Source organism: Acipenser ruthenus, chromosome 13 (genome assembly GCF_902713425.1).
Source record: "Acipenser ruthenus chromosome 13, fAciRut3.2 maternal haplotype, whole genome shotgun sequence".
Lineage (NCBI taxonomy): Eukaryota > Metazoa > Chordata > Actinopteri > Acipenseriformes > Acipenseridae > Acipenser > Acipenser ruthenus.
The window spans coordinates 4,421,288-4,447,141 of NC_081201.1; the positions used below are offsets into that span (position 1 = coordinate 4,421,288).

The 25,854-nt window shown below is 37.8% G+C and overlaps 1 protein-coding gene across 15 annotated transcripts in view; it reads right to left on the minus strand.

The window, feature by feature from the left end:
* The window catches only part of LOC117418205 (trinucleotide repeat-containing gene 6A protein-like), a 94,093-nt gene that overhangs the window by 56,539 nt on the left and 11,700 nt on the right, over positions 1 to 25,854 (minus strand). For 14 of the 15 annotated variants that reach the window (XM_034030946.3, XM_059035489.1, XM_034925925.2 and 11 more), the window contains exon 2: positions 14,132 to 14,205. In XM_034030946.3, coding sequence (XP_033886837.3) covers positions 14,132 to 14,205 — 74 coding nt within the window. Of the gene's footprint in view, positions 1 to 14,131; positions 14,206 to 16,167; positions 16,269 to 25,854 lie in introns of those variants that run through there. The other variant, XM_059035487.1, reaches the window with a different exon arrangement.

Here is a 25,854-nt window from a genome sequence, read left to right on the forward strand (position 1 = left end):
AATTGGAAATTAACTGGAACTTTGGAATTTAAATAATCGAAATAGGTAATAATATTTTAGCTTGTACCATCTGTAATGACAGTACAGTATATTTAAATTCCTGCCACTTAAAGGAGAAAATTGTTTCACTGTTACTCTTTGGCAAACAACAGACCCATTAAAGCTCGTACTTTATTGAAACAGAAGCCTGTATCAATTGGAGCCAGAGTTACAGAACTGGTTTGATGAGGTGCAAAAAAATAGTAATTTGTATTCATAAATTAAATAAATAAAAATCCTCCTGTTATGAATTACCTGCTTGTAACAACCAATAAAACTTCAGCCATCTACATCATGACTTTGTTGAGAGAGAGAGAGAGAGAGAGAGAGAGAGAGAGAGAGAGAGAGAGAGAGAGAGAGAGAGAGATGCACTTCCTTCTTCAATGTAAGAAATACTCAGAAAATAGACAAACTTATTTTAAAAAATTTGCAAATTCCCTCCCAAACTTCCCAAACATGACCAACCCTGAAAAAGTCCCAGTCCTCCTGGGAGAGGAGGGAAGCACAGCCCAACTAGCAGCCCAGTATGTATATACAGTATGTATGTTGTTGTGAATGTAGGCATGTATGTATTATGTAAATACTTATTGTCCTGATACATGTTTATTGTTAGTAGTGATATGTGTTTTTTTTTTTTTTTTTTTTTTTTTACTGTACTTTATAAATCAGTTTGTTTATATATATGTATTCATGATGCATTGTATATATACATGTCTGTATTGTATAATTGCTTTGGCAACACCTGCTATTGTAAGTCATGCCAATAAAGCACCATTGAATTGAATTGAATTTAATTGAATTGAATTGAATTGAGAGAGACAGAGAGAGAGAGAGACAGAGAGAGAGAATCAATTTGTTATATTGTGTTTAAATAATTTTCTTTTTGTTATTCCATTGGATTTAATGTTGGGTTGGTTGCCTTGGAGCAGTGCCGTGTTGGATGGAGTCAGAAAACAAATCCTTTAGGAGATAATATGCACAGTTTATGCATTATTTAATTTTCCATTATTAATTGCTAACCTCAAAGTTGGTTGGGCTTCCATCTTCGGCACCAATTCCATTTATTATGAAAAATGACGTTTCATCAAAATATGAAATCAAGGAGATTGCAGGACTGTACTGTACTAGTTCACTAGGGTACTAGTAGGATGAAGATCCTGTGAAATTAGAAGAGGGTCAAGGAAAAACAAAACAAGAACTCTCTTCTCTTCTTAAACAAAAAACAAAACCTTAATCCTAACACTGCTCCAGTAAACATGCTGTTGTAAAGGTAAAAGGACGTTTTTTTTTTTTTATGCATGATAGATACCCTGGGAGTTTAGACTGTGGTGATTACCAGGGGTGTTTTAGCAAGGCTCTTTGTTATACTTCTGTAAACTAAACCAACAGCACTGGTGTTTTCTCTTGCTTTCCTAGTGCTGTAAAAGTCAGGCAGCCAGGAGTATAAAATCTCTTAATCTGGTGCAATATGATTGTAAATAGGAAAGAGGTGTCAACCCTAACTGGATAAGACAGCAGTGTTCAATTTGAACTGCCCTAATTGTATCACAGCTTCATGTCGACTGGCTCATATATTTTTGTTCTCCTGACTGCTTCATAATTAAATAGTAGCACAAAAATTTAGAAATGAACCAGAAGAAGAAGAATCTTTTTCATTTCTTTAAAAGATGAAATGAAATCGAGTTCTCTGGTCACTCTGACTTGCCATGGGCCCCAAGGTTTTTGTGAATTTAAGGCCTTGCCAATTTAAGGGATAAACACACAGGACATTCTACACTGCAGCCCACCTGCGTATTCTCCTGTACAGGAATGATGGCTGCCATGAAATTAACTGTCCAAAAAGATAGAGAAAGCAATGCATGCTGCAAAGCCGCGTGTATGATACTGAAGAGGTGAATGAGCTTAAGGGGCCAACTCAATGTCCATTCATGGATTTGTTTATTTTCCTTTTCCTAACTAACTAAGATAATTGGATTGGACCCTAACTGTGTTGCCATATCAAAACCAGGTCAATTATTCACCTTCCTCAGATTTAGCAAAACCCCCTTCTTCTCAAGGACAGTGTGATTATCATGGACAAGGTTATCTAAATCACAAAGCAAGTAAACAATGGAAGGAATGCTGTAGCCATGCTACATTTAGCTTGAAACCAGAACCACTTCTGAATAAATCAACCTGACAATGGTTTGCATGGCACAGTGATGGAATCCTCTCTCTCTCTCTCTTTCATATTTTTTTTTTTTCACCTTGTTCTCCACCCCAGCTTGGCAAAACTACAAGAACCACGAGTAGCAGAGAAATGAGTCAACGGGTGCCACTCTTTCAACAAGCTTAATGAGGTCCTTCTCCAGGAGCTTCCTGAAAATGAAGGCTTCCGAGCACCTCACCCTGCCATCCGCTCTAATGAGCAGAGCCCGCATCATCCATCTCAATATCTCCTCAGAAAATAGCACGGCAGCAGTCCGCACAGTAAAACAACAACAAAAAAAAAAAAATGATAAAAGACTGCCTGTTTTATTGCCGACTTTTGCATATTATTCTGCATACATGCATTTTAAAAAGATGCAATATTTAGATACTGGTGATCAAATGACAGCCGAGAGATAGGCATTCCAATCCAGCATATGCAAATGAGCTGGCTGCGAGAATCAAAGACATTTAGATAAAAAGCAATAAAAACATATTGATCAAAAGGCCAAACACTGAAATAATCTGATTTTTTTAACCCCCCCCCCCCCCGCCCCAAACACACAGCTCTCTACCAATACTGTCACTTTTGTGGGAAGATATTTATGCTTATGCAGTGCAGAACTTTATCTTCTTGAAATTCATGAACGCTCAATAATGCATTTAACACAGCAGCCCCCATAAATCTTTTATTACATCAAGCTACATTAAACAATGGGTTTTGGCATTCAGTCGAGACTTGGCTCAACATTTTTTTATTTGTAAATTCTGTCGATTTTCAGTTGAAAATATGATCTAGAATATTACCACATCATCCTTTTGCTGGATTTTATTTATTTATTTAGTAGAAAATTAAACTTTCATAGAATTAAAATGCATTGAACTTATTTGGCATATTCTTTTAAAATAATATCTAACACTTATAATATATATATATGGAAAGTATGGGCAGCAGTGTGGAGTAGTGGTTAGGGCTCTTGACTCTTGACCGGAGGGTTGTGGGTTCAATCCCAGGTGGGGGACACTGCTGCTGTACCCTTGAGCAAGGTACTTTACCTAGATTGCTCCAGTAAAAACCCAACTGTATAAATGGGTAATTGTATGTAAAAATAATGTGATATCTTGTTATAATTGTAAGTCGCCCTGGATATGGGTGTCTGCTAAGAAATAAATTATATATATATATATATATATATATATATATATATATATATATATATATATATATATATATACACACACACAACGACAAGTATAAAGGCATTTGCAGAATGACAGGCCTAATACAATAAAACAGAACTTAACTAACCCACCAATTCGGAAATTATTTATTTTCTGCAAGAAGTTCCACTGCACTCAATTCAACCCCCCCCCAAAAAAAACTAACAAACAAAAGAAAGCAATACAAATAAAGAATCTGCCTTCTTTAAATAGAATACATTCCATATTGACCCCCAAAGCTCTCACAGAATTTGCACAGGATATTAAAAAAAGAGGCTGGTCTGTAAAACAAGTAAGCTCATCTGAAGGAGAGAGATGAGACGGCTGGTTTCCACTTTCTTTGTGGTGTCTTATTTATACACATAAACAGGTTTAAAAGAATAACTTTAAAAAGTTGAAGGGGAGAGAAGCCGACGCCATGGCATCGTGTGGATGGGAGCATCGCAAAATGTTTGTTGTGCTGCCATCAATTTGAGAGCAGCGCGTCTGTCAGCCTCTCTCCACAGAAGTTTTATTGCTGCTCCTGCTGCTGCCGCTGGCAGGGCCTAGTGGGAATGGAGGTGCGAGACAGAGGGAAGAAATAGGGAGAAGGAATAGGGAGAAATGTGATGGGGGATGGTGAAAAACAGAGGGAGAGAAGGGGCAAGTGGGTGATTTATGGCAAAAGATGGAAAACAAGGATGAGAGAGGAGAAGGAACGAGAGTGAAAGACTAGGAGGATAGGAGATGTAAGGCGAATGAGAGAGAGAGAGAGAGAGAGAGAGAGACACAGACAGACAGACAGACAGACAGAGAAGGGAGAGATGACGGGGGAAGGAAAGGGTGAGCCAAGCTGCATGAATGTCCCAATGGGAATAATAACATAAGGGAGTGAGAGAGGGCAAGAGGGCGTGAGGGAGAGGGAATCGAGAATGAGCAAGAGAAAGAGAGAAATACAGAGGGCAAACTAGGGCAACGGAAAGAAAGAGAGAGAGAGGATGTGTGAGCAGGAGTGAGAGAGAGAGAGACACAACCCAAGACTGCAGTGCAGTCAGAACAAGGCTGGCACTGTGCCAAATGCTAATTAGAGCTGAGCGCTGTGTGTGACGGGCGAACGTGAGGGGCTCTGATGACCATCGCCTTGGCAACAGCAGAGTAGGCTTAAGATGCAATGCATCATCTATTTAATAAAGAACATCAGTTTCAGTTGATGGTAGTATTTTTCCAGTCCAACTCAATTTCTTTTCCAGCCACAGATTTAATAAAAGAAGTGTAGATGGAATTGCTACTGTGTGTGGGGGGGGGGGGGGGGGGCACGGCACTAGAGAGCATGCTGTCAGGAGACCTTGAGCATGGCATGCAGATTTTTTATTGCTTTGGTGAGATGTTAATTTAAATATTCATGCTCCTATCTATCTTTTTTTTTTTCCCCTTTCTCCTTGCATTTATTGATGTGTACAGAAAATATCTAGAGGGCAGCTCCCGATCATTCGAGATCTTGCAACAAAAAAATAAAATAAAAAGAAATGTAAAACCCCCACCACGAAATAAAATATTCTGATTAATTTATATATCAAAAAATGCATTTGTTGGTTGAATTATTTCATTACATTTAACTCAATGAGGGTTGTTTGCTGATGCAGCTTTCGGTCACAGGGTTTTGTTTCCAAGGGATGTTGTTAAGATTTAATTTCCAGATTGTTCTTTAGTGTGAACAAACAAGCCGTACCAATCGACTCCCATCAAAGAGAAACAGCCTATTATATTTACTAGCAAAACATATATTTTCTAGTCCAGTACTATATACCGCTGGCTACCTAAACTGTACAGGGTATTGAAGCTTTAGCAGACTGCTGAAGTCAAATCCTTATCTCAATTAAGTACTTATCTTGGTATTTGCATACCCTAGTGTTCGTCAAATATGAATTTCCGCTTGCTCCTGACAACACCGTGTAACCATTTTTTTTTTTTTTTTTGGTTCCTGGGTAGTAAGTGTTATTTCCTAATTGCTAATGCCTCAAAAGTATAGAAAATGGCTATTATTCCCCACAAACTTTGCTTTTGTGACCAGGACAGTGATATTTTGAAATTTACCTATTTCCAATGAGAAAACGGGCGAATTTGTGTCTTTTCGTTCACATAGTCAGAAAAAAACAACATATGAATCCAAATTAACATGTATTTATACTAAAGTAATACAAAAATGACTACAAAAGATTTAGAAGTGAGTAGTTTTTCGAGATTTACAATTATACTGTAAATCACTTTCACGAATCAGTCCCCAAATGTAGTCTCCCATCATGTTCTCGTTATACTGTCCTTGGTAGCAGCATTCAAAGTCCAGTATATCCTGGTGGAAGCGCTCGCCTTGCTCCTCCGAGTACGCTCCCACGTTCTCCTTGAATTTATCAAGATGAGCATCAAGGATATGAACTTTGAGGGACATCCTACAGCCCATTGTGCCGTAGTTCTTCACCAGAGTCTCAACCAGCTCCACATAGTTTTCGGCCTTGTGATTGCCCAGGAAGCCCCGAACCACTGCGACAAAGCTGTTCCAAGCCGCTTTCTCCTTACTAGTGAGCTTCTTGGGGAATTCATTGCACTCCAGGATCTTCTTTATCTGTGGTCCGACGAAGACACCGGCTTTGACCTTTGCCTCAGACAGCTTAGGGAAGAAGTCTTGAAGGTACTTGAAGGCTGCCGACTCCTTATCTAGAGCTCTGACAAATTGTTTCATAAGGCCCAATTTGATGTGCAGTGGTGGCATCAGCACCTTCCAGGGGTCCCAGCCGTACTCATCATACTTCAAGGCGTCCAGCAAGGTCTTGATGCTGTTGCACCGAGTGAGCCAGGGGAAGAGACGGGTACTTGTTACCATTATGGAGCAGCACGGCTTTGAGGCTCCTGGATGAGCTGTCAATGAAGGACAGTATAACGAGAACATGATGGGAGACTACATTTGGGGGCTGATTCATGAAAGTGATTTACAGTATAATCGTAAATCTCGAAAAACTACTCACTTCTAATCTTTTGTAGTCATTTTTGTATTACTTTAGTATAAATACATGTTAATTTGGATTCATATGTTGTTTGTTTCTGACTTTATGTGAACGAAAAGACACAAATTTGTCCGTTTTCTCATTGGAAATAGGTAAAGTTCAAAATATCACTCCTGGTCACAAAAGCAAAGTTTGTGGGGAATAATAGCCATTTTCTATACTTTTGAGGCATAAGCAATTAGGAAGTAACACTTACTACCCAGGAACAAAAATAGTGCAATTTATCTGATGTTAAATTTGAATTGGCAGACGACCCTATTAAAATATTTAATCTCACTGTCAGCTGTCCTTAAAGAGTAAGTAGTGGGGTTCCGAAAAATATAGCGTTATACGTCCCCACGTGTTGCTACAACTGCTGCTATAACGTAATTTGTCGTTTCATTGTTAACATCCTGACAACTTTTTACACTTTAAAGTCTGTTTCAAAGCTCTTTTCAAAATGGCCACTCTAGCGCACTGGGGTTTGAGTCTAATTAAGCAAATTATCATTTCAATGAAGGGTCTACTTAAGTAATTGAGAGCTCAGTTGGAATGGAAACTAGCAGACACAGGGGGCCCCAGGACCAGGGTAGAAAACCACTGCTCTAAAATCACTGTAGGAAGAGCGATTTAAAAAAAAAAAAACAGCAAGTGCTCTGGCTTTTCTGTTCCCTACCACATCATGGATTGTTATTACTCTGTTACCTGTTTGACAATGTGGGCAATAATCCTTACACTACCAGTGCACTTGAGCAGCCATTTTGAAAAGAGCTCTGAAACAGACTTTAAAGTTATAAGTGTAAAAAGTTGTCAGGATGTTAACAATGAACAGAAAAATTACAAGTACGTTATTTAAACAGTTGTAGCAACACCTGGGGACGTGTAATGCTATATTTTTCTAGTGCAGCATTCAGGGAATGTTCTTGACAGCTAAAGTGTCTCATCGAGCTTTCCCCCACTTTGCTAAAGAAAATGGACAAACATTTTGATCCAATTCAAATTGGCAGTCTCTATTCACCTCGACTTTTTAGCAAATTTCTCGAACCTCAAAATGAGCCCAGTACAACTCTTGCATTGTTTAATACATTGTATGCAGTACAGCTATCGATTCATAGCAACATTAGCTCAAATTAACAGCACGCAAAAAACATAAACATAAATTGAATGCAGTATGAAACCAACAAAGAAAATTAAAAAAAGGGGAAATTAGGTAACACACTAAACGTTTAGTTTAGATCTTTGATGTCTCTGTGTCAGACATGCAGATGAACACATATCAAGTGCTGCAGCACAGGGCATTCTATTCTCTGCAGCAGCAACCCCAGGATTAGATTCTCAAGGGTCTGCATAATAGGGCTGTGAATGGCCAACTGGACTTCTTACCCTCCTGTTTCTTTCCCAAAGAGCTGGATTAGCCAAGGACAAAAGCACCCAGCATGCACGTAATAATGATTCTGAAATTAACAAATAGAAAAGCAGGCAGAGACAGCAACCCTTGCTATTTGAAGCACCGTTCAGTCCACCCCTTTTAATTCTGTTCTGTGCCCCCCCCCCCTATACAAAAACAGTCTATTGCGATTCAAACCAAAATAATGAATTGGCACAAAATTACCACTTTGGAAAAGGAGGAGTAATTAAACATGTCCAAGATAATAAAATATTATTTTGTTGTATTGTCGCATTGCTGGGAGAAAATAGTGAACAGGAGCCGTCGCATCAACAAAGACTTGTGGCATAAACATCGTTTGACATGAATGGGGTCTGATGGAGGACCCCTTCCTATTTTACCTTTCTTTTTGATTTCTCTCTTACCCTGTTAAGGCGGACCCAGTTAATTGATCTCCGAGCTGAATTGTCAGTAGGTTTCGTGCACTGTGACTAGTGTTTAATTGATAAAATGATTGCAGTCTAGGTCACAGCACACAAGACTGGTAAGGGCTGTGGGTTTGCAACGAGACAGCAGCAGATTGTCTGGGAACCAAATACAACGGGACAGTGCTGCACAAAGAGACTGTGACAAAGGGGAAGGGAACTCAGGAGCTGCAGATTTCTACAAGGTCTGCCTGCATCTCGCCTTTATTATCTGGCATCAGCTGTGAAGAAGCCAGTGGAGGCAAAGCCCATTCAGTACCTGCTGTAAGCAGACTGAGCTGCACATCTTTCAAGAAAAGGATCTATCTATCTATATACACACAGTATATATTAGTTAAGAATCACCTAGTTAAAGTGTAATAATTCTGAGCAGCAGTGCCCCACAGTGCAATTAATAGGGAGACACCTACATAACCATGCCCTGCTCGAGTCTGGGCTCTGCAGACAATGCATGCACAGCAATGTCTGCCATTTACATCTGTATAGGTGCTCTGCTGTAAAGCTATTGCACAGCCGATGAAAAGCCCAGCCCTCCTCCGAACGGTTTTGCAGTGACACTCACTAAAACAACAATGGGCAATTGTAGCCGTCTGCAATTCAATTCGAAATGTTTCGTTTGCCCTGACAAATTGACTAATCAGCCCGTATTGCTGTTTGTTTCTGTTGGTCAAACATTAATTTGCTAGGACTTCTCAATTAATTTGCTAGGACTTCATATATAAATACTCATAGGGCTATTTTAACACGTGTAAAAAAAATTGTTTCCCAAGGTAACGCAGGGTTTGTAAACTGGTAGAAAAAAAAAAAAATCTTTATAAATCTTTCTACCAGCTTTTAAAACAAAAGCACAATTTTGTACTATATAATATGTACTAGTTTCACCTCTGCACCAAATGAAGCCCTCCATAATTTGTAATACCCTCTTTTTTGTTTAAAAGATCATTGCTTCTCGCCCTCCCGAGTCAGCGCAGGGGTGGTAGCGGTGAGCTGAGCCTAAAAATAATTGGCCATTTCAAATTGGGGAGAAAAAAATACAAAAAAAAATAATAATAATAATTGGCAACGACTAAATTTAAGAAAAAAAATAAAATAAATCATTGCTTCATGAAATGGCTCAGTGTGTGTTTTATATTAAATATCCAGGGAATCCCTGGTTTTTACAAAGAGACTGGGCAACAGCCTAAACAGCCACTGCCACAGGACCTGTGCTATAACCACCTTAGCCACAGCAAACCGCTCCACAATTAAACTGTATATTAACAACACTCTCACCCGCACCAGTCACAAATGAAGATGTTCCTCTCCTAATGCCTTGACGACAGCCAGTTTTAAAGGGTGTGTAATTACGGCCTGTCTTGCCGTCATGACCATGTAGATAAGGACCCACTTTCCTTCGGTATCCTTGATCCTACCAAATTAAGTTTTTGCAGTCACTTTGAGTAATGGTTCATTTTCTTCTTTTAATTCCAGGCTTCTGAGGGCAGATTATTCCTTTTTATTTTCAGCATTACATTTAAACAAATGCTTAATAAACTCGACCACAGAGTATTTACCAGTAACGGTTTTAAATTTCACCCAACGTGCTTGCTTGAGCTTCTGCTCTCCATTGTCATCTCTGTTATCTGTTAGTGGCCTCTTGGTCACATTTGAAAATAGACTGCTATCCGGTAAGAAGTGCTGAAGTGTGATATTTTCTATAGAGTACAAAGTTTCTTCTACTGATGTCTAATTAATATTTTCGGATACTTTTGTTTTCATAGATGGCAGAGACCATGACGATTGAGAACTGTGATTCAACTGAAAACTAAGTATTAGTCAAAGAACCAACAACAAACAAGTTTTATAACTGAAAGCCAGTCAATTACAAACATCATTCATTTGATCAATTTCAGTTCAGTTCAAGTTTTTTAACTGTCGTAAGCATCTCAAAGTCTTGAACTGGCACTGGAATAATCCACTGTTCTATAATCTTTTCACAAACTCGACACTTTTTCCTTTACTCCTTTCAGAACACAAACACGCAGACTTGACCTGCATTGGAGGCTAATTTGCTTATGAGGATTAACATGAAGTAATCCTAATTGGTATGTATAAACATGCATTCCCTTTATTAGAGAGGGAATTATTCTATTATTATATTGACTGATAAGTAGGACAGAACAGCAAATTAAATTGATTAAATTACTCAAGCAATGCCAATAAGCCTAAATGATTGAGGCAACATAATTCAAATTTTAAATAGTTTCCATTGAAGAGTTATTGCTGGTTCACGCTGTTTACTAATTGAAGTTTGTTTAACATTTGCCATGGGAATAATATTCAGCGATGCAAGGGCAAACGCATCGGATGAGGATTTTAAATAATCGAAAAATGATAAGAAAAATCGATGGGTCTCTCTGATGACCAGACGAGTACACTGTAGAGTACAGCTCTTTGAAATGCGCTTTTTAGCATAATGTGTTTTCTAATAGGACCCCTGAAAGTGATGTAACTGGTGCTTCAGATAATGTTAATGACTGCTAATAAAATAAACCGCCCGCTGTCTTGAAGTTGGATTGAATATAACGTGTGATTAAAAAGCATTTAATATTGGTTTGATTAAATCAGACACGGTAGGGCAAAGAATAATCATGAAAAGGCAGCGACTTCATTATCCTCCTGAGTGTTTACTGGTGCTCAACCACGGAAAGGTTCAGTAATTTACAGGGTGTGAAAAGATCTAAAGCCTGACATGCAGTTCAGTGCACAATGAGGAAGCTGTCTACGGGCATTGCAATGGGTACATCTTTAGCTTATGGCCACTACTCATAAAACATGAGGTCTTAAAACCACAGCATATCTTAAGTGTGTTATTTTATACCCTATTCATAAGAGAGTCCCTCTGACGACCAATTCACCAGAATTTCAGATCATGCTAAATATTTAAACCATCTTAATTCTGGTATCAACATACTCTACAAATGAACATCATCCTAAAATACTTGAGCATTATTAAGTAGGGAATATCTCCTGCTAAAGAGACCCTCCTTGTTACTCAACAACAAGGTCTTTGGGTTGGGCCATAAAACAGCACTCAGTTTTACAGTACTTGGCATCCAGATTTGCATACATCCCCCATCGTCAAAGCAGCAATTAGTCAGGTTTGTTAATTGTTTTGGAAACCTTTGGGTGGATTAATCATTGGCTATGGCCTGGCCTGTCAAAGCTGATGGATACACTACAGCTTCTGCTGCAACAGATGGAAGGCAAACAGATTACAACATGTTGCCTAATTATACCATATTTTCCCAGTCCCCCTAGTTATTAGAATCTGTTCGTCCCATGCTTCAGTAAGTGTGTAGATGGTTGAGGGGAATGGAAATGGCAAACAAATGCATGATGTATATAATTCAGACTCGGATAGTCCACATTTGAGCACAGGACGGCTGGTTCTGCAATTGTTTACAAACACACGCGTCTGTCTCGCGGATTGTTTTGCTAAATGCCTTAACATATAGGGCACACGCAATTTACAGGGGTGAAATCCGAACTATTGTATCATTGTGTAAATCTGTACTGAACAATCCAAGGTTTACAGTTTTCATATTGATTTGGCTTGACTTCATTCTATGAAATAAATCAGTACCCATTACAGATGAACACCATTTAGCTTCACCTTCAAAAATGTTTTGTAATTCGGAGCATAGTTGATAAAATCTATTTTAATAAATAAAGTACTTATAGCTCAATGGACTGCTCTCCAACTGGTAAGAAACATTTCAACTTAAACGTTGACCCCATCAAACTCTACACGTACAGTTAAATTGGAAGCACCATTATTTACATGTATTATGTGTTCTGTAATAATCCCACTAGCTGAGATCTATTAATGCTCCAGAGCTGAATATTAATAAAATGAGATCCAGAGAGATTGCACGGCTAATAATAAAACTGAATAGCTTCATAGCCCCTTTTTTCCATAAAGACATCACATACAAATATTATTTACTATGTTACAGAGGATCCCGTTTTAACTTTGTCTGACAAATAGTTATAGGCAATGTTAATTTCCTGGGATGTCCTGCCTGTTTGTTTTAATAAAGTTAAATGAATGAGTGTGTATCAGCATTTTATCACACAGCTTGTAATCCCCCATACTGTATTTAATATATTTCACCTAACATAGGCCTACAGTGCTTTGCATAATAAATATATTAACATGTTACAAATTTGGCCCCTTTTCATAACATGGGGATAGAGACAGCATTTACTGTAGGGGTGCAAATTTATTGTAAAATATTTACTTTCAGCTATTAAATGATTTTTTCCCAGTATGGGCCATGGCTGGGTTCAATTAGTGCGCAGAACAGAGAGACAGCTGCCAGCTCTAAAATGAGTACAATAACAGCTTCCACGCTGTCTGTGATCAGACAAGGCCGTTTCAAGGTTGCTGTGGGGGCTACAGCTAACAGTGAAAGACACTTCTGTAACATGTTCAGGTTTATAATCTCAAAGACCTTTTATTTATTTATTTATTTATTTATTTATTTATTTATTTACACACCTTATGACTGCAACAGTTCTCAAAACATTCCACAACTGTCTGTCGCACGACAGTACAAAACTTCGATGGCCAGCTATGGCGTGTTCCAGTATTTCTAGTTTCTGATCTGCTGGTTTGAGAGTGTATGTGGGTGGCACGGATGCCAGTCTGCCCACTCTCTGTTATGGAGGTGCTATTTAAGGTTGTGAAGGGGATGCTCCATTCATTCATTTATTGCACTAAAATGAAGCCAGGATTCAGTTGCAGAGTGTCCTATTGATGCACTACACCCTGCTTCACCTTCAAGTGTCCAGATTCACCTTCTCTTTGTGCTGCAGGGCTGTTTACCCTACAAAGACTACCAAGCCCCCTCTCTCATCCACTAGCCAGCTCCTCTGGGCTTACTACACAAGCTTTGCTCTGGCCTCTGCTGTACATTACAATGACTTGCATTCAAAGATGAGTAGAAAATAGCTGATGACGCTTTTACCCATAGACTGTTTGAAGCTGAACAGCAGCAGCTTGTGAGTTGTTTTTTTACAAACATGATTCAAGTTCCAGCAACAATATTGCAAGATCAAATCATTTTCCTATTTGAATATTTAAAACAAAACTAAAGAAATAAAGACAGAAAGAAAGAAAGAAGGACAGAAGTAAGATCTTCTGTAGATCCCCTGAGGGAAGTTCCAGTAACAACTAGCACTGGTGTATACTGGGCAGAGCTGGTGGTTTGCAGGTTTTCAGCTGGTCCTGCTGGTTCAGCAGAATTGATGCTGGTTGAGGATCTGGAAAATAGGTCCAATTAAAATCCCTTTATATTGAAAGTCAACTGTTCGTTTTCTACATCCCTATAATTAATAATGTTATGGTATTTTATATACTGTAACTGCTGAGTTCCCAGTAAGAGGTCAGTAAAAGTTTCTTCCAATTCACAACTCTCAGCTGGTCACCAGCTCACCGGGTCTAACTGAATCTCACTATACCACAGTCCACAATAACATCAAACTACAGCCAACTTTATAACATTATCCATCATTTGGTAGCCACTGCATCAAAACATAGACACACATCAGACATCTCTTGTTTCTGGTTAGTAACCACTCAAACCAACGGGATTCCCAAGTACTGTACTATACAGCCACTCTCACAGGTGGTCCTCATAATACGCAACAGGAAACAAGATCACGGAGACGGTAGATGAAAGGACAATACAGCATGGAACACAGATAATTATGGAAGATGAAACGACAGCAAAACAATGTTTCCCACTTACTGTTTGATTTCTTCTTGGACAGCAGGGAAATGGATATCTCGGTGGTACTTATAGGAGAAGATGTCTTCCCCTACCTGCAACAAATAAATAAAATAAACAAGCATGTTAAACACGTAATCAATGCACAGATAGTGATCTGGTATTGCTTACAGCTCTGAGCCAAACTCCCGTTCTGTTTACGAGGGAACAAAGTGCATCAACACTACAAAACTGTCCAAAACCAACTCAAGATTAACTGTGTCTGCACCATTTTTTCGAGGACAAACAGAATAATAATTTGGATTTTTCTTTCTATAATCAAATCATTAAACTTTAGAAAGCACACCTATGTGTCTTCTCCTTTTTTATTATAACTTGACCCGTTTTGATTTGCAACTCTAACAAAGTAAATACAATTTCACTTGCTACAGTATAGACAACTGAATCCCTCCCTTTCTACAGGGAAAACAAGCAACTGAAAATTAGCACTATGCAACAGAGCCCTGATGACAGTGACAATTAGTTGAGAAAGAGTGCTTAATCTTATTTGCATTTGTGATATTTCTGATCTCTATTTAACACTCTCCCTGTTATATCTGTAAGGTTTGGCCTGTTTCCCTGGGACACTGCCCAAACCGAGGTCTCGTCAGGCGGGTTTAAACATGATGCAGATCAGCCGCAAAACACAGGAGAGGCCTGCTCAAAATGAGGGATGGGGAAGGAGAAATTAAAATTGACCACACAGTGTGGGATAATTAAACAAATTACATACTGTACACATCTGAGGGACTGAAAAATAAACTATGTCCACCGAGCGTAATTTATGAAGCCCGTAAATTCCAGTTCACTGCGGCTGCTTACTCCCCTACACAGAGGAAGAATGTATCATGAACCTGGATCTCTACAAATTCAGACTACAGCAAACATTAAATGCTATTCTTAGAACCAACTTGCAATACAGCTAAAATAATTTGCAGAAGTTGTATACTGAATACTGGCATTAATTATTGTAATACTTCTGTCATTGTTTTGTTTTTTTTAATAAATATTTAAGTTATAAAAAAGTAGTTCTTAACTACTAATTTAGTAAACCCCATTTACAGTACTGTAGGTTCACTACAGTACTTCAGATAATAAGGATCCATGCTTTAACATAATACATTAATAATTAATATGGAAAGATTTATGCAATAATAGATCAGTCCTTTTTAATGTAAGCAAATATTTATGCTAAACAAAAGTGATGCATGTATCAATTAATCACAATTAGTGCATTTGGCTGCTGTAATTGATTTGAACAGTCTCACAAGTTTAACCTTTTCAGCACAGTATATGTTCTAGAAGTACAAAGCAGTAATTCTGTTAAAATCTTGCCCTAGATTCCATACAAAATACATCAAGCTGTTTTTGCCTGATAGTGTCCCACAGAGACATTAATAACACCATTGGTAATTAAACAAAATCAAGATGGACACAAGTGATGTTTTATTAATCAGCTGTCATAACAAATACAGTACGAAACACGGGACAGAGCTGAATTTTTTTAAGACGCTTTCTATCTGTCTGTGTGTGTACATGTGTCTTATTGAGCTTTTCACTGCACTGGTAGGTGGAAACATTAGTTATTTAGAGATGAAAATAAATTGCTGCTCACTGAATGAAGACGTATTGTTACATCATTATCCTGAGGTTCTGGCCCCCTGAAGGCTTTCAGCATTGGTATAATAGCCTCTAGAATGCAATATTGTCTTGCGCACTTGTGGTCATTTACAATCTTTAGGTATGCCTTTGTGTATATAAAACTGTGCTAATGAACAAGCTTTATTTACAACTGTGTTTCTCCCTTCCCAGTTATTTATTAGTTTGAAATATTTTAGGAAGCCCACAGGCACCGCTCGTATTTTCAACGTCTTTCCTTTCCTTTCTTTCAGGCAGACATAGAGACCCGTGCCCAAGTTTACAGATGCAGAGAGCTGTCTGATTGCTAGGCACATTGAACGCACAGCGGTAGTGTTTTGGAAAAATCACGAGACAGGCTGCATTCAATTAAACCTCACATAGTGTGGACTGTACTGCTGGGCACGCCACAATGCCGTCTTGATTGCGGCACAGCCAGTGATGGATGGGAGCCAGCGTCCAGATGATTTCTATACCAGTCCTGCAAAAAAGACCATACTGAAATGCAATGATTTATTTGGAGGTAACGACATTAAAAAATGCTCTTTTTTTACTGGTAAATAAAGAAATTAAAGATGCGTTAGCCAAACTATATACAGTATATCACAGTGGCAGTAGTATTTACATGCTGTTTGCAGTTTCAATTACATCAAGGGATCAACTCTCATTATTCAGGTTGTTAAAATACGGATTTGCAAGCAGTACCATAAAATAAGAGTGCAGGAAATCTGCTCTTTTTTTATTGGATTTTTTTTTGAAAAAAAAAAAAATCCTTTGTTACTGGGGTAGAAACAATGAGGTATTCAATATGATTATGTTTAGCTGCTTGGAAGTTATTGAGCATCTTTAATATGCATGTTGTTAATACAGATAACCTCTGATGCTGTTCTATCGATGTATTACAGCTGACCCGGTCACATTATTTACAGATGGTTAAACAGCCACAAGAGCCTCTTTGGGTTAGTAAGTCAAAACCAGCTGATCCCACTTGACCTTTTCATTTTTGTTTGTTTCTTTTCTACATACAGCATACAGAAATCTGCTTCAAGACGTATTTATTAAGATTTTTAAAACTGATAAATAAATAAACAAAATCAATCAATTAATTAATGAAGTGGGGACTGGACCAGGATCTCATTTTCTGCAAGGTGACAGGATTCTAATTATAATCTTATATTATTAACTATGTCATCTACACAGTTGGAGTGGAAGGTTGGGGTCTAACGAGAGATGCACACAAGTAACCTGCAAGAGAACAAACAAACGATTCAAGAGCATTTCTCTTGCTCCATGTCTGACACTACCTGCAGTGCATCTCATTTGACCCATCATCATATTTTTTTACTTTTAATTATCACCTTGGTTAGAAAAAAACCCGACTTGTTAAGCAGCGTGAATTCAGTTACACGGCTGCTTTCAATCCCCTTCTTGGCTCAAATGACCTGGAATAATTAAACTAGACGCTCAGCTCCTGCTGTAGGTGACTGATATTTCCATTCTCCACGGAATATGGATGAACCAAGCAGGGAGATGGGCTTCCAAACAATATACACTGCCAAAATGTCATTTTCCATTGATGAAAACTTTTCTGAAGCTCAGCTGTTTTCTGTGTGACTCTGTCAATAATTCTGGTTTGTGTGCATACCCTGGGCTTTATTTTATCTGAGCAAAATGAATCAGAATCATAAAATGCTGTGCTTGAGGCATGCTATGAAAGAATTTAAATGGGGTTTGATGGCACAAGAAGACTGAATGCATTTCAACGTGGTTCTGGAAAGATTACACATTTATTATTTATGAATATGACCTCTTGTACAGGCATTTCCAGTGAAATCCAGCATTAGAATGCCAAACTAAATCTAATATTAAAATATATATTTGTTTATCTTTAGCTGACAATGTGAGGTTTGGTAACAATCCTCATTAAAAAGCTCACTACAGGTTCTGAAGATTTTGAATTTCCAGTTTTACAATAATGTGGTTATATCACAATCAAAGCCCTGGCTCAATGTAAGCTAATCAGCTATAAATATATTCCACATACAGTTGAAATATTCGCATTGCTGTAAATTAACCTGAAATAAGTGCAGCGTGACGTTTTTAATTAAAATGTAGAGAAAAGTGAAACGTGTTGTTAATGTGAGGTTTGTATTCGCTATCACAATAACTACCGCCCTGCTGCCCGGAGGCGACACCTGTTCTGCAAGAGACACATCCACAGCGACTTCCTCAGCTAAATTAGTTTAATCACGTCTGTCGTTTGTCATCTCTTCTGGAATCCCCATTTGGAAGTCATTTAAAGCAGATTAGAGGAACCTCATCTCCCATTCACCACTGTCCTAATGCTGATTAAGTACCAGGCGCCATCCCAGCACATTTTCATGTCTGCTAATTCAATAAAGATTGTGTTGATAACTAATAACTAGTCAGGATCTTACTACAATATGACTACATCTGAGAGATTTTGACACATTTTGCAGACTGTTGTACATCATGTGTCAGTTGCTAACCAATGCTGCTGCAAAGATTCTGTCCTAAACTGATGTATGAATGGGTACTAAAGGTACAAGCTTTTCTTCTGTTCTCTGTGCATGAGGAAATATACTTTTGTTCATATATATAAAGAAATGATATATACAAATGTGTATAGATAGATAGATAGATAGATAGATAGATAGATAGAGATAATGAGTGTATATCTAGTGAAGTTATCATGGCATTACAAGCCTACCTCTACTTTTCAAACACACTTTCCCCTTGACAAAGGAATGTTAAAACACACCAAAACGCTGACTCTTCTAAGCAAAAACTATACATATATATCATGTTGTATAAGAGCAATATAGACACATTATCTTAAAATACATGAGCAACACTGGCCTATCAGGTCTTTGCACAAGACGCCTGTATACATCATTCAGGGCTCATCACATCAGAGCTTTAACACAGCACTAACTAAGCATGACTGGAACTCATTACAACTGTCTGTCACATAATCTACTGTGTGTCTTGAAGATGCCTGGTTGAGTCGCCAGGAAATCTGCTAATGACACTGCAGGACTACAACTACTTTACCACAGGAAAATATTAAAACTATTAATTTCAGTAACTTTTTAAAAAGATGTAGGTCTAAATCTTTCCTTAAGCACAGCACAGTTCCTAAAAAGTTGCCGATTTCAAGTTACTTTTGTGTATATCCATCCATCCATTATCGTTAACCGCTTACTCCTTTACAGGGTCGCGGTGAGCCGGAGTCTAACCCGGCATACACAGGGTGCAAGGCGAGACTACACCCTGGACGGGACGCCAGTCCATCGCAGGGCACCACACACACACTCACACAGAGTAACCAATCAACCTGGACAGCATGTCTTTGGACTGTGAGAGGAAACCGGAGTAACAGGAGAAAACCCACACGAATACGGAGAGAACATGCAAACTCCACACAGACAGTACCCTAGGCCAGATTCGAACCTAGGACCCTGGCGCTGTGAGGCAGCAGCGCTAACCACTACGCCACCGTGCCACCTTAAAAGCGTATAGCTAATTTGAAATCTGCAATTGTTTAAGAGCTGAAAACAATAAAAAGGTCTAATTAAGCACATTTTTAGTTCAAGTAAGGGTTTAGTTAAGTAACTGAGAGCTCAATTGGAATGAAAACCAGAAGACACAGGGGCCCCCAGGACCAGGTTTGGGAAGCCCTGCATTAGTCAAAAGTGTCAATCTAACAGTAAAGAAGGTAATATAGCCAAAGAGACCTGCAACTGAATGACTACTGCAATTGGTCAAGCAATGGAATTTAAGCTGCAGCACTCTGCTACAAACACATTTTACTTTCAGGCTCATTAATTAAATATTCAGTTTTGCCAACATCTAAAATCACAATGCTTCATTTCAAATCAGTTTATTTAAAACAGCCGCATTTCATGAGTTCATAATGAATCGGTCATTCAACTACATTATCGTAATGCCTGTAGCAAGAGCCTGGTTATCACAAAATCTGTAGAAACTAAAGGACTACAGTGCTGCATATTCTTGTGCTGGTATACTCATAATTCATTTTATTAAACCTTGCTTATAGTACGCAGGTACTACCAAAAGGAAATACAATGCACATGTTTATTAGGTGCTGAATTTTTATTAAAATATAAATTACATTGAAGTAACAAAACAACTAGTCTGAGTGTTTAAAGCAACATTCATTTTTTATATTGCAATTTGTTAAAATGATACTCAGCCAGCTGTTACTGGATACTGGAATTAGCTACCCAACAGCCTACACGACATGCCTTAAAATATAAAACATTTAACTGCAATGGAATGTAGTGGCTTCTGTCTCCTTTATGATGATAATACAGTAATGCACTTTGTTAAGCAAGCAGACATGCAACTGCACAACACTTGGATAGCTGAACGAAAAGAGACGGGTACATTTTAAAGTGATGCTATTATTTCCAGCACATTCCACTTCAAATGTAGCTTGCAACTGATTAACTTAATGACAAACGAAAGTTAAGCAACATTTATCTATATTTAAAATAATAATAATAATAATAATAATAATAATAATAATAATAATAATAATAATAATAAATATATTTTAAATATACAAAGTGAGACATTTGCATGCACATGTCTGAATGGCCATTTTTTAACCCTAAAATAAAATATAAAAATCTATATATTTTTATCTATATATTTATGGATTTTAACACATGCATATATATGCATTTACACATTTTAATCCATGCATTCTATAGCAAGTAAACAGTTAATATCATAAGCAACTTTTTTTTTCAGAGCAATAATGTTTGTCAGCCACTTACCAACTAGTCTCACAGGAAATGCATTACATACAAATTTCCTCCAGTATGCAAGTTAAGTGAAGGTGCACGTGCAATAGGAAATAGCTCTGTTGCAGACTAAAATGAACATACTTTGATGTCATGCTACTAGTACTGTATGGGAGTTGCATCCGAATCCTTCAGCTTAACAACATGAAATTCGGAGCATGGTGGCCCGTGCCAATCGGGGCACACATTAGCATGTTGGCAATTTGCTCTAGTAGGCAGGAACACGCGGCTAATGAAAACCATTCCTCTGCTTTGTTAACTCCTCCTGCAGTGAGGATACTGACCTTTACTTGGCTTGCTTCCAAAGTCAAGAGCAGTGCAGCTGGTAGAGATGAGAACCTGCGCTACAGAGAAAACAGCAGCAGAAGCAGCAGCAGTCGTCGAAATCAAAATTTAAAACAGCAAGACAAAAAAAAAAAAAAACTTAACGCTAAGACAAAATGGAGGTGGCAGCAGCAGCTGCAGTAGGTCGGCGTGAATGAGACAGCAAAGAGGAGCCTTGGACGAAAGATTACCCATCTGCAGAGAGGCTGGTGGTATCCGGCAAGCCAGCTTTCTCCCACGCTGGCTTCTGCAGCTCCGAGGATTCTCCATCTAAGCTGGCCTTACCCATTGCATCAGCCAGCAGCCGTCTCTCCAGCACAACCCCAGTGCCATAATTAACATTAATAACACAGCAGCCACCATTTTCATTCTGTCATTTCTGCAGATTTCTATTTTTCTTTTTTTTTTGTGGCTTTGTTTGAATCCAGCTTTAATTTTTTGTTTTCTTTCTCCCACCCGTGCAAGACCACAAGAGATTACATTTTTATGTTTAGCATCTGTAGTTTCCTTAGTGCATTTTGTGTAAAATAAGTAAGGTTAATTTGATTTGATGCACCACTTCATTATCATAAATAGCTCACAGTGTGTCTGTCCTCTGTAATTACACTTTCCTTCAGCCAGCATCTTGTTCATTTCCCGTTATTGGTGGTGCTTGCCTATGATCGTGCGGCTTGGCATTTATGCATGAAATAGCCGGAACAGTAATTAGGTCTTATTTATTCTGTAGCAGTTGGTAATATTAATTTACAATATATATATAAGGCAGGTCTTATTGTTCACATTTTTCAAGGGCATGGATAGCAACAATTAGTGCTCAAATTCATTATACATTAGATTATTAGCTCATGAAACTGTTTATACTGTAATAATACAGTGCTCAAATATGCTAGCAGTAGCACATACTGCATGAGAACATACTGTACCGCACCCATTCATTATTTACATTCACATAAATAAAATATAAAAAGGTCATAGCTGTATGTGTATATATATATGTTTAACACATGTATTTGTTTATTTATGTATAAATGTACTAGGAAACCCCATTGAGTTGTTTCCAATATTCTTTCTCTACTAAACAAATAATGTACATTCATAAAAATGCATAGTCTATTCCCTTTACATAAGCTAGTTGCTTTCTTTAAACAGAAAATAGTAAAACAGGTTTAGTGAACACAATTTTTTTTTTTTTTACCAAAAATAAAATATTTTATTTTAATATTTAAATGAGCTAATTATTTCCATGCACAATATTCCAGAAATGTATTTTTTTTTTATTCATGAATTCATGTATTTAGTGTATTGGAACAACATGAAAAAACAACACTAGTGTCTGTTTTGCACGTCCCTAAATGAAACTCAGTAATTACAACATATTTTAACCCACTAATGCACCCATAAGAGGCCATCTGCAAACCTGTAATCTAATACACTGCCAGATTTTTCAGGTCACCTTTAATGGCATAAAACAGGAAACAAAAATAAAAAGATGGCACCCAATTACAGAAAAACAAATCTGACCATCTGTCTTTCCATGTACAGTGGTAAATATGTTTCTTCCTTTACCAGAAAACATTATTTCTATTAATTGCCTTACACCACCATGAAGAAGACAAAGAAGACTGAGCATATCAAACAATAACCATTTCACTGCACCACCATTGCACTGTTTATCTTCTGTGTGTTTGTTTGTTTGTGTGAGTCCCTGCCTGGTTACTGTAGGAGAGCAGTAGGTAAAATGTTATGTTTTATGAAGTGACTGCTACTTTATTTCATTGTGTTACAGTAATTCAGTTACATTAGCACTGAGCAGCTGTAGACACTTTTTATTTTTTCCTGCTGCTCTGAGCCGTGTGTCCTTGCCAGGAACGCTTTCGATTTTATTATTTTATTTACTATTTTAGCCCTTCTTGACCCGCAGCAACATCTAATATTAAACCTGTCGTATCTGCAAACTAAAGCATACCTTGCGCTACCGTTTCTTTAATGACGCGATAAGCAGGTTTTAAATCTGCGGGAGAAGGCAGTTAACCTTCTCCCAAGCAAAAACAATAGAAAATGAAAACAACTCTTGCTGCTACCGAGTTTATTCAGTGTAGCTCCCAGGCTTGCCAGAAGTATTACATTTTGTCAGTTATACTCAAATACTCAGCTGTCAGTTACAGGTTTGTTTGTAAGCCACCTCGGGGCTGGTGGGCAGAATGGCTTACAAATGCTAACCTGATTCAGTTTGTGTTACTGAATATATAAAAGATAATATAAAAGAAAATAAATCTACCAGCTATGTATTAGTATTGTATGAAGCTGTAATTTACTGGTTGTTTTTTTTTAAATAACTGTTGTACATACAACAGTACGCAGTTATCTTGTATTCATTTATTAAACATATTTAGGGTGATATTGATGAGATTTCTTCTCAGAATTGCAGAATTTAAATTAGGGTAGCTTAGTCTCTCTCCTATTCAACAAATATTGACACAAATACCTAACGTGGTTCTCCAATGAAGATAATTTAGACCAGAATGCACTCTAGTCTGTCCGATATAGAAATACAATATATAAAACTTTCCGTTCAGCTTTGAGAAATGAGGAGTGTTGCTTGTATTTCTACTCTTGTAAAAACAGAAATTTTAGTTAAAATAAAGAAATAAAAAAAGGGAAAATGTTAAATGAAAAAGGACAAGAGACAGACGTGTAGCCTCTGCTAGTACTGTAGCATTGTTTGCACTGGAAGCTGTTGTTGGGTGATTCGTGACCTTGAAGGGATTTATGAGGTACTGACCTTCAAAATTGCATATTCAGGGTTATCATTGCAAGCACTACAGGAACAAAAACACAGACCTTCCATCTGACTACATAGATACATAGATAGCAGAGCACTGTCCTTTACAAAGAATCTGACCCCATACAATACATGGGCCAGATCAATAGTTTCAGCTTATTTTAGAGATATTCATCACTTATAATCAAAAAACACAATGACCATTGCACATTGAACCAGACGCGATCGCCAGATGATCTAATAAGTAGCAGTGGGTCTCTAATATAATTGTATCCAGTGATGTTAATTAGAGAATCAATACATCACCCCTTTGGGAACAAACCAGATGGAATAATAGTCACAGGTATTTAGATCTGTTGTTATGCAAATCATTCAAATAGACTCCAGGGTAATTCTTCTGGTCTTTCAGATCTCAAGGAACAGAGCTGACCTGGTCTATGAAATGCAGACTGCAGTGCAGAAAGTCAGTCTGTATGGAGTAGGCTGATCACCCCTTGATTAAACACAGCTTTGGGAACAAAATATTTTTTTTCAATTTTGTACACCCTGCTGTGGAGAAGATGGGCACCATCAGAAGCATAAGCCCATTGAGATTCATTGAGCTACCTTCCTATTTTTCTCAAAGGAAACACAACGTCAAGAGTCCTGTAATTAGTACCCAAGAATAAGGAGGACCACAGTGTATTTAACACCTTTCTGGACATCGTTGGTTATCGGATTCCTTCGGTCTCTGCACCAATTGCCATGAAGTGTTTGTAAACTGAGCAGTGTTTAATAGAGAAACACACTATGACCTCTCTAATTACAGGTCAAGAATGCTCTTTGAAAACATGTTTTAACCTTTATATTTTTGTATTCACCCCTTTTCACAGTAATTGAAAGCCACTCCGCAACACAGCATATCTTTTTAAAACCTTCATGCCGTTTATACATATATTATATATATATATATATATAGATATATATTTTTTTACATTTCCAAATGTTATTAAATATATATTTTTTTAAATATCTCTTTAAAATGTAAAAAATTTTATAGTCTGCCACTGTTTTGTACGCACGCTACACACAGTGGAGTTCACAGCTGATTGCCTTCACCCAGAGCACAAATCTTCCATCATATTTACCAATACTGTCTGCGAAGCCTCAAGACTTTCATTATAAACCCCTCCATTTGTAAACAAGCACATACGTTATTAAATAAAAGAAGGGATGACAGGGTAAATACATTAATATCTGTCTGTCTCAAGGTTGCTCTTGAACATAAGACCAGTAGCGAAAATTACGATTAAAATACAATTCAAATAATAAAAGCACATTAAACACCTTTATTAAATGATTATCCCATGTGATTTTGTACGTGATTCATGCTTTGATTCATAAACGGACGAATAATGACAGGATAGCTTTAATTTTGTGCTCAGCAGTGACAGGTGCTAGTAAGGGTTTGACTTGTGCTGTCCATCCTCTGTACGAAGCATGAAGAATCCTATGGCTGGACTTGTCCGAACAGGAATGACCGAACGGGATTATTTAAAATGATGATAACTTGCCAGATCAAAAAAAGAACATTTAAATAAAAACACAGCACCCCCACACACACATTCTTTGAACAGCCTCCAGACCCAGTGACTGTTAGACAGGGTGCTGCTAGGGGGATCAGTACTAGTTAAGGGGTTTAAGAGACGTCAACGGCAAGCCTAAACTCTACTTTCACACGCACACATGCTATTTGTAATTGCCAACTTAATTATGAATTATTAACACTTCAAATTGATTTCCAGAACTCTGAGCGGCAAGGAAAAATCCATCTTTCACTGAAGGCAAGTTGAGCATTCCCTACTGCTGATGTATTTATGGTTCCAGCATCAAACGTGTGACATAATCATAAATGCACAGATATATTGTTTTACATAAGCTACCTTTCTGTTTCATTCCTAGATCGGCCTTTGATTGATATCACATGCTAGGTATTTCACATTTGAAAAAAATACATTTCAGCCAGCAGTCTCCTTCTTAATGTATTTATTACTAGTCCCCAGGGGTTCATTTTTGAACGTGCTGGCGCTGTTAAGTAGGAGTCATTAAATACTACAGCTTGTCTAATG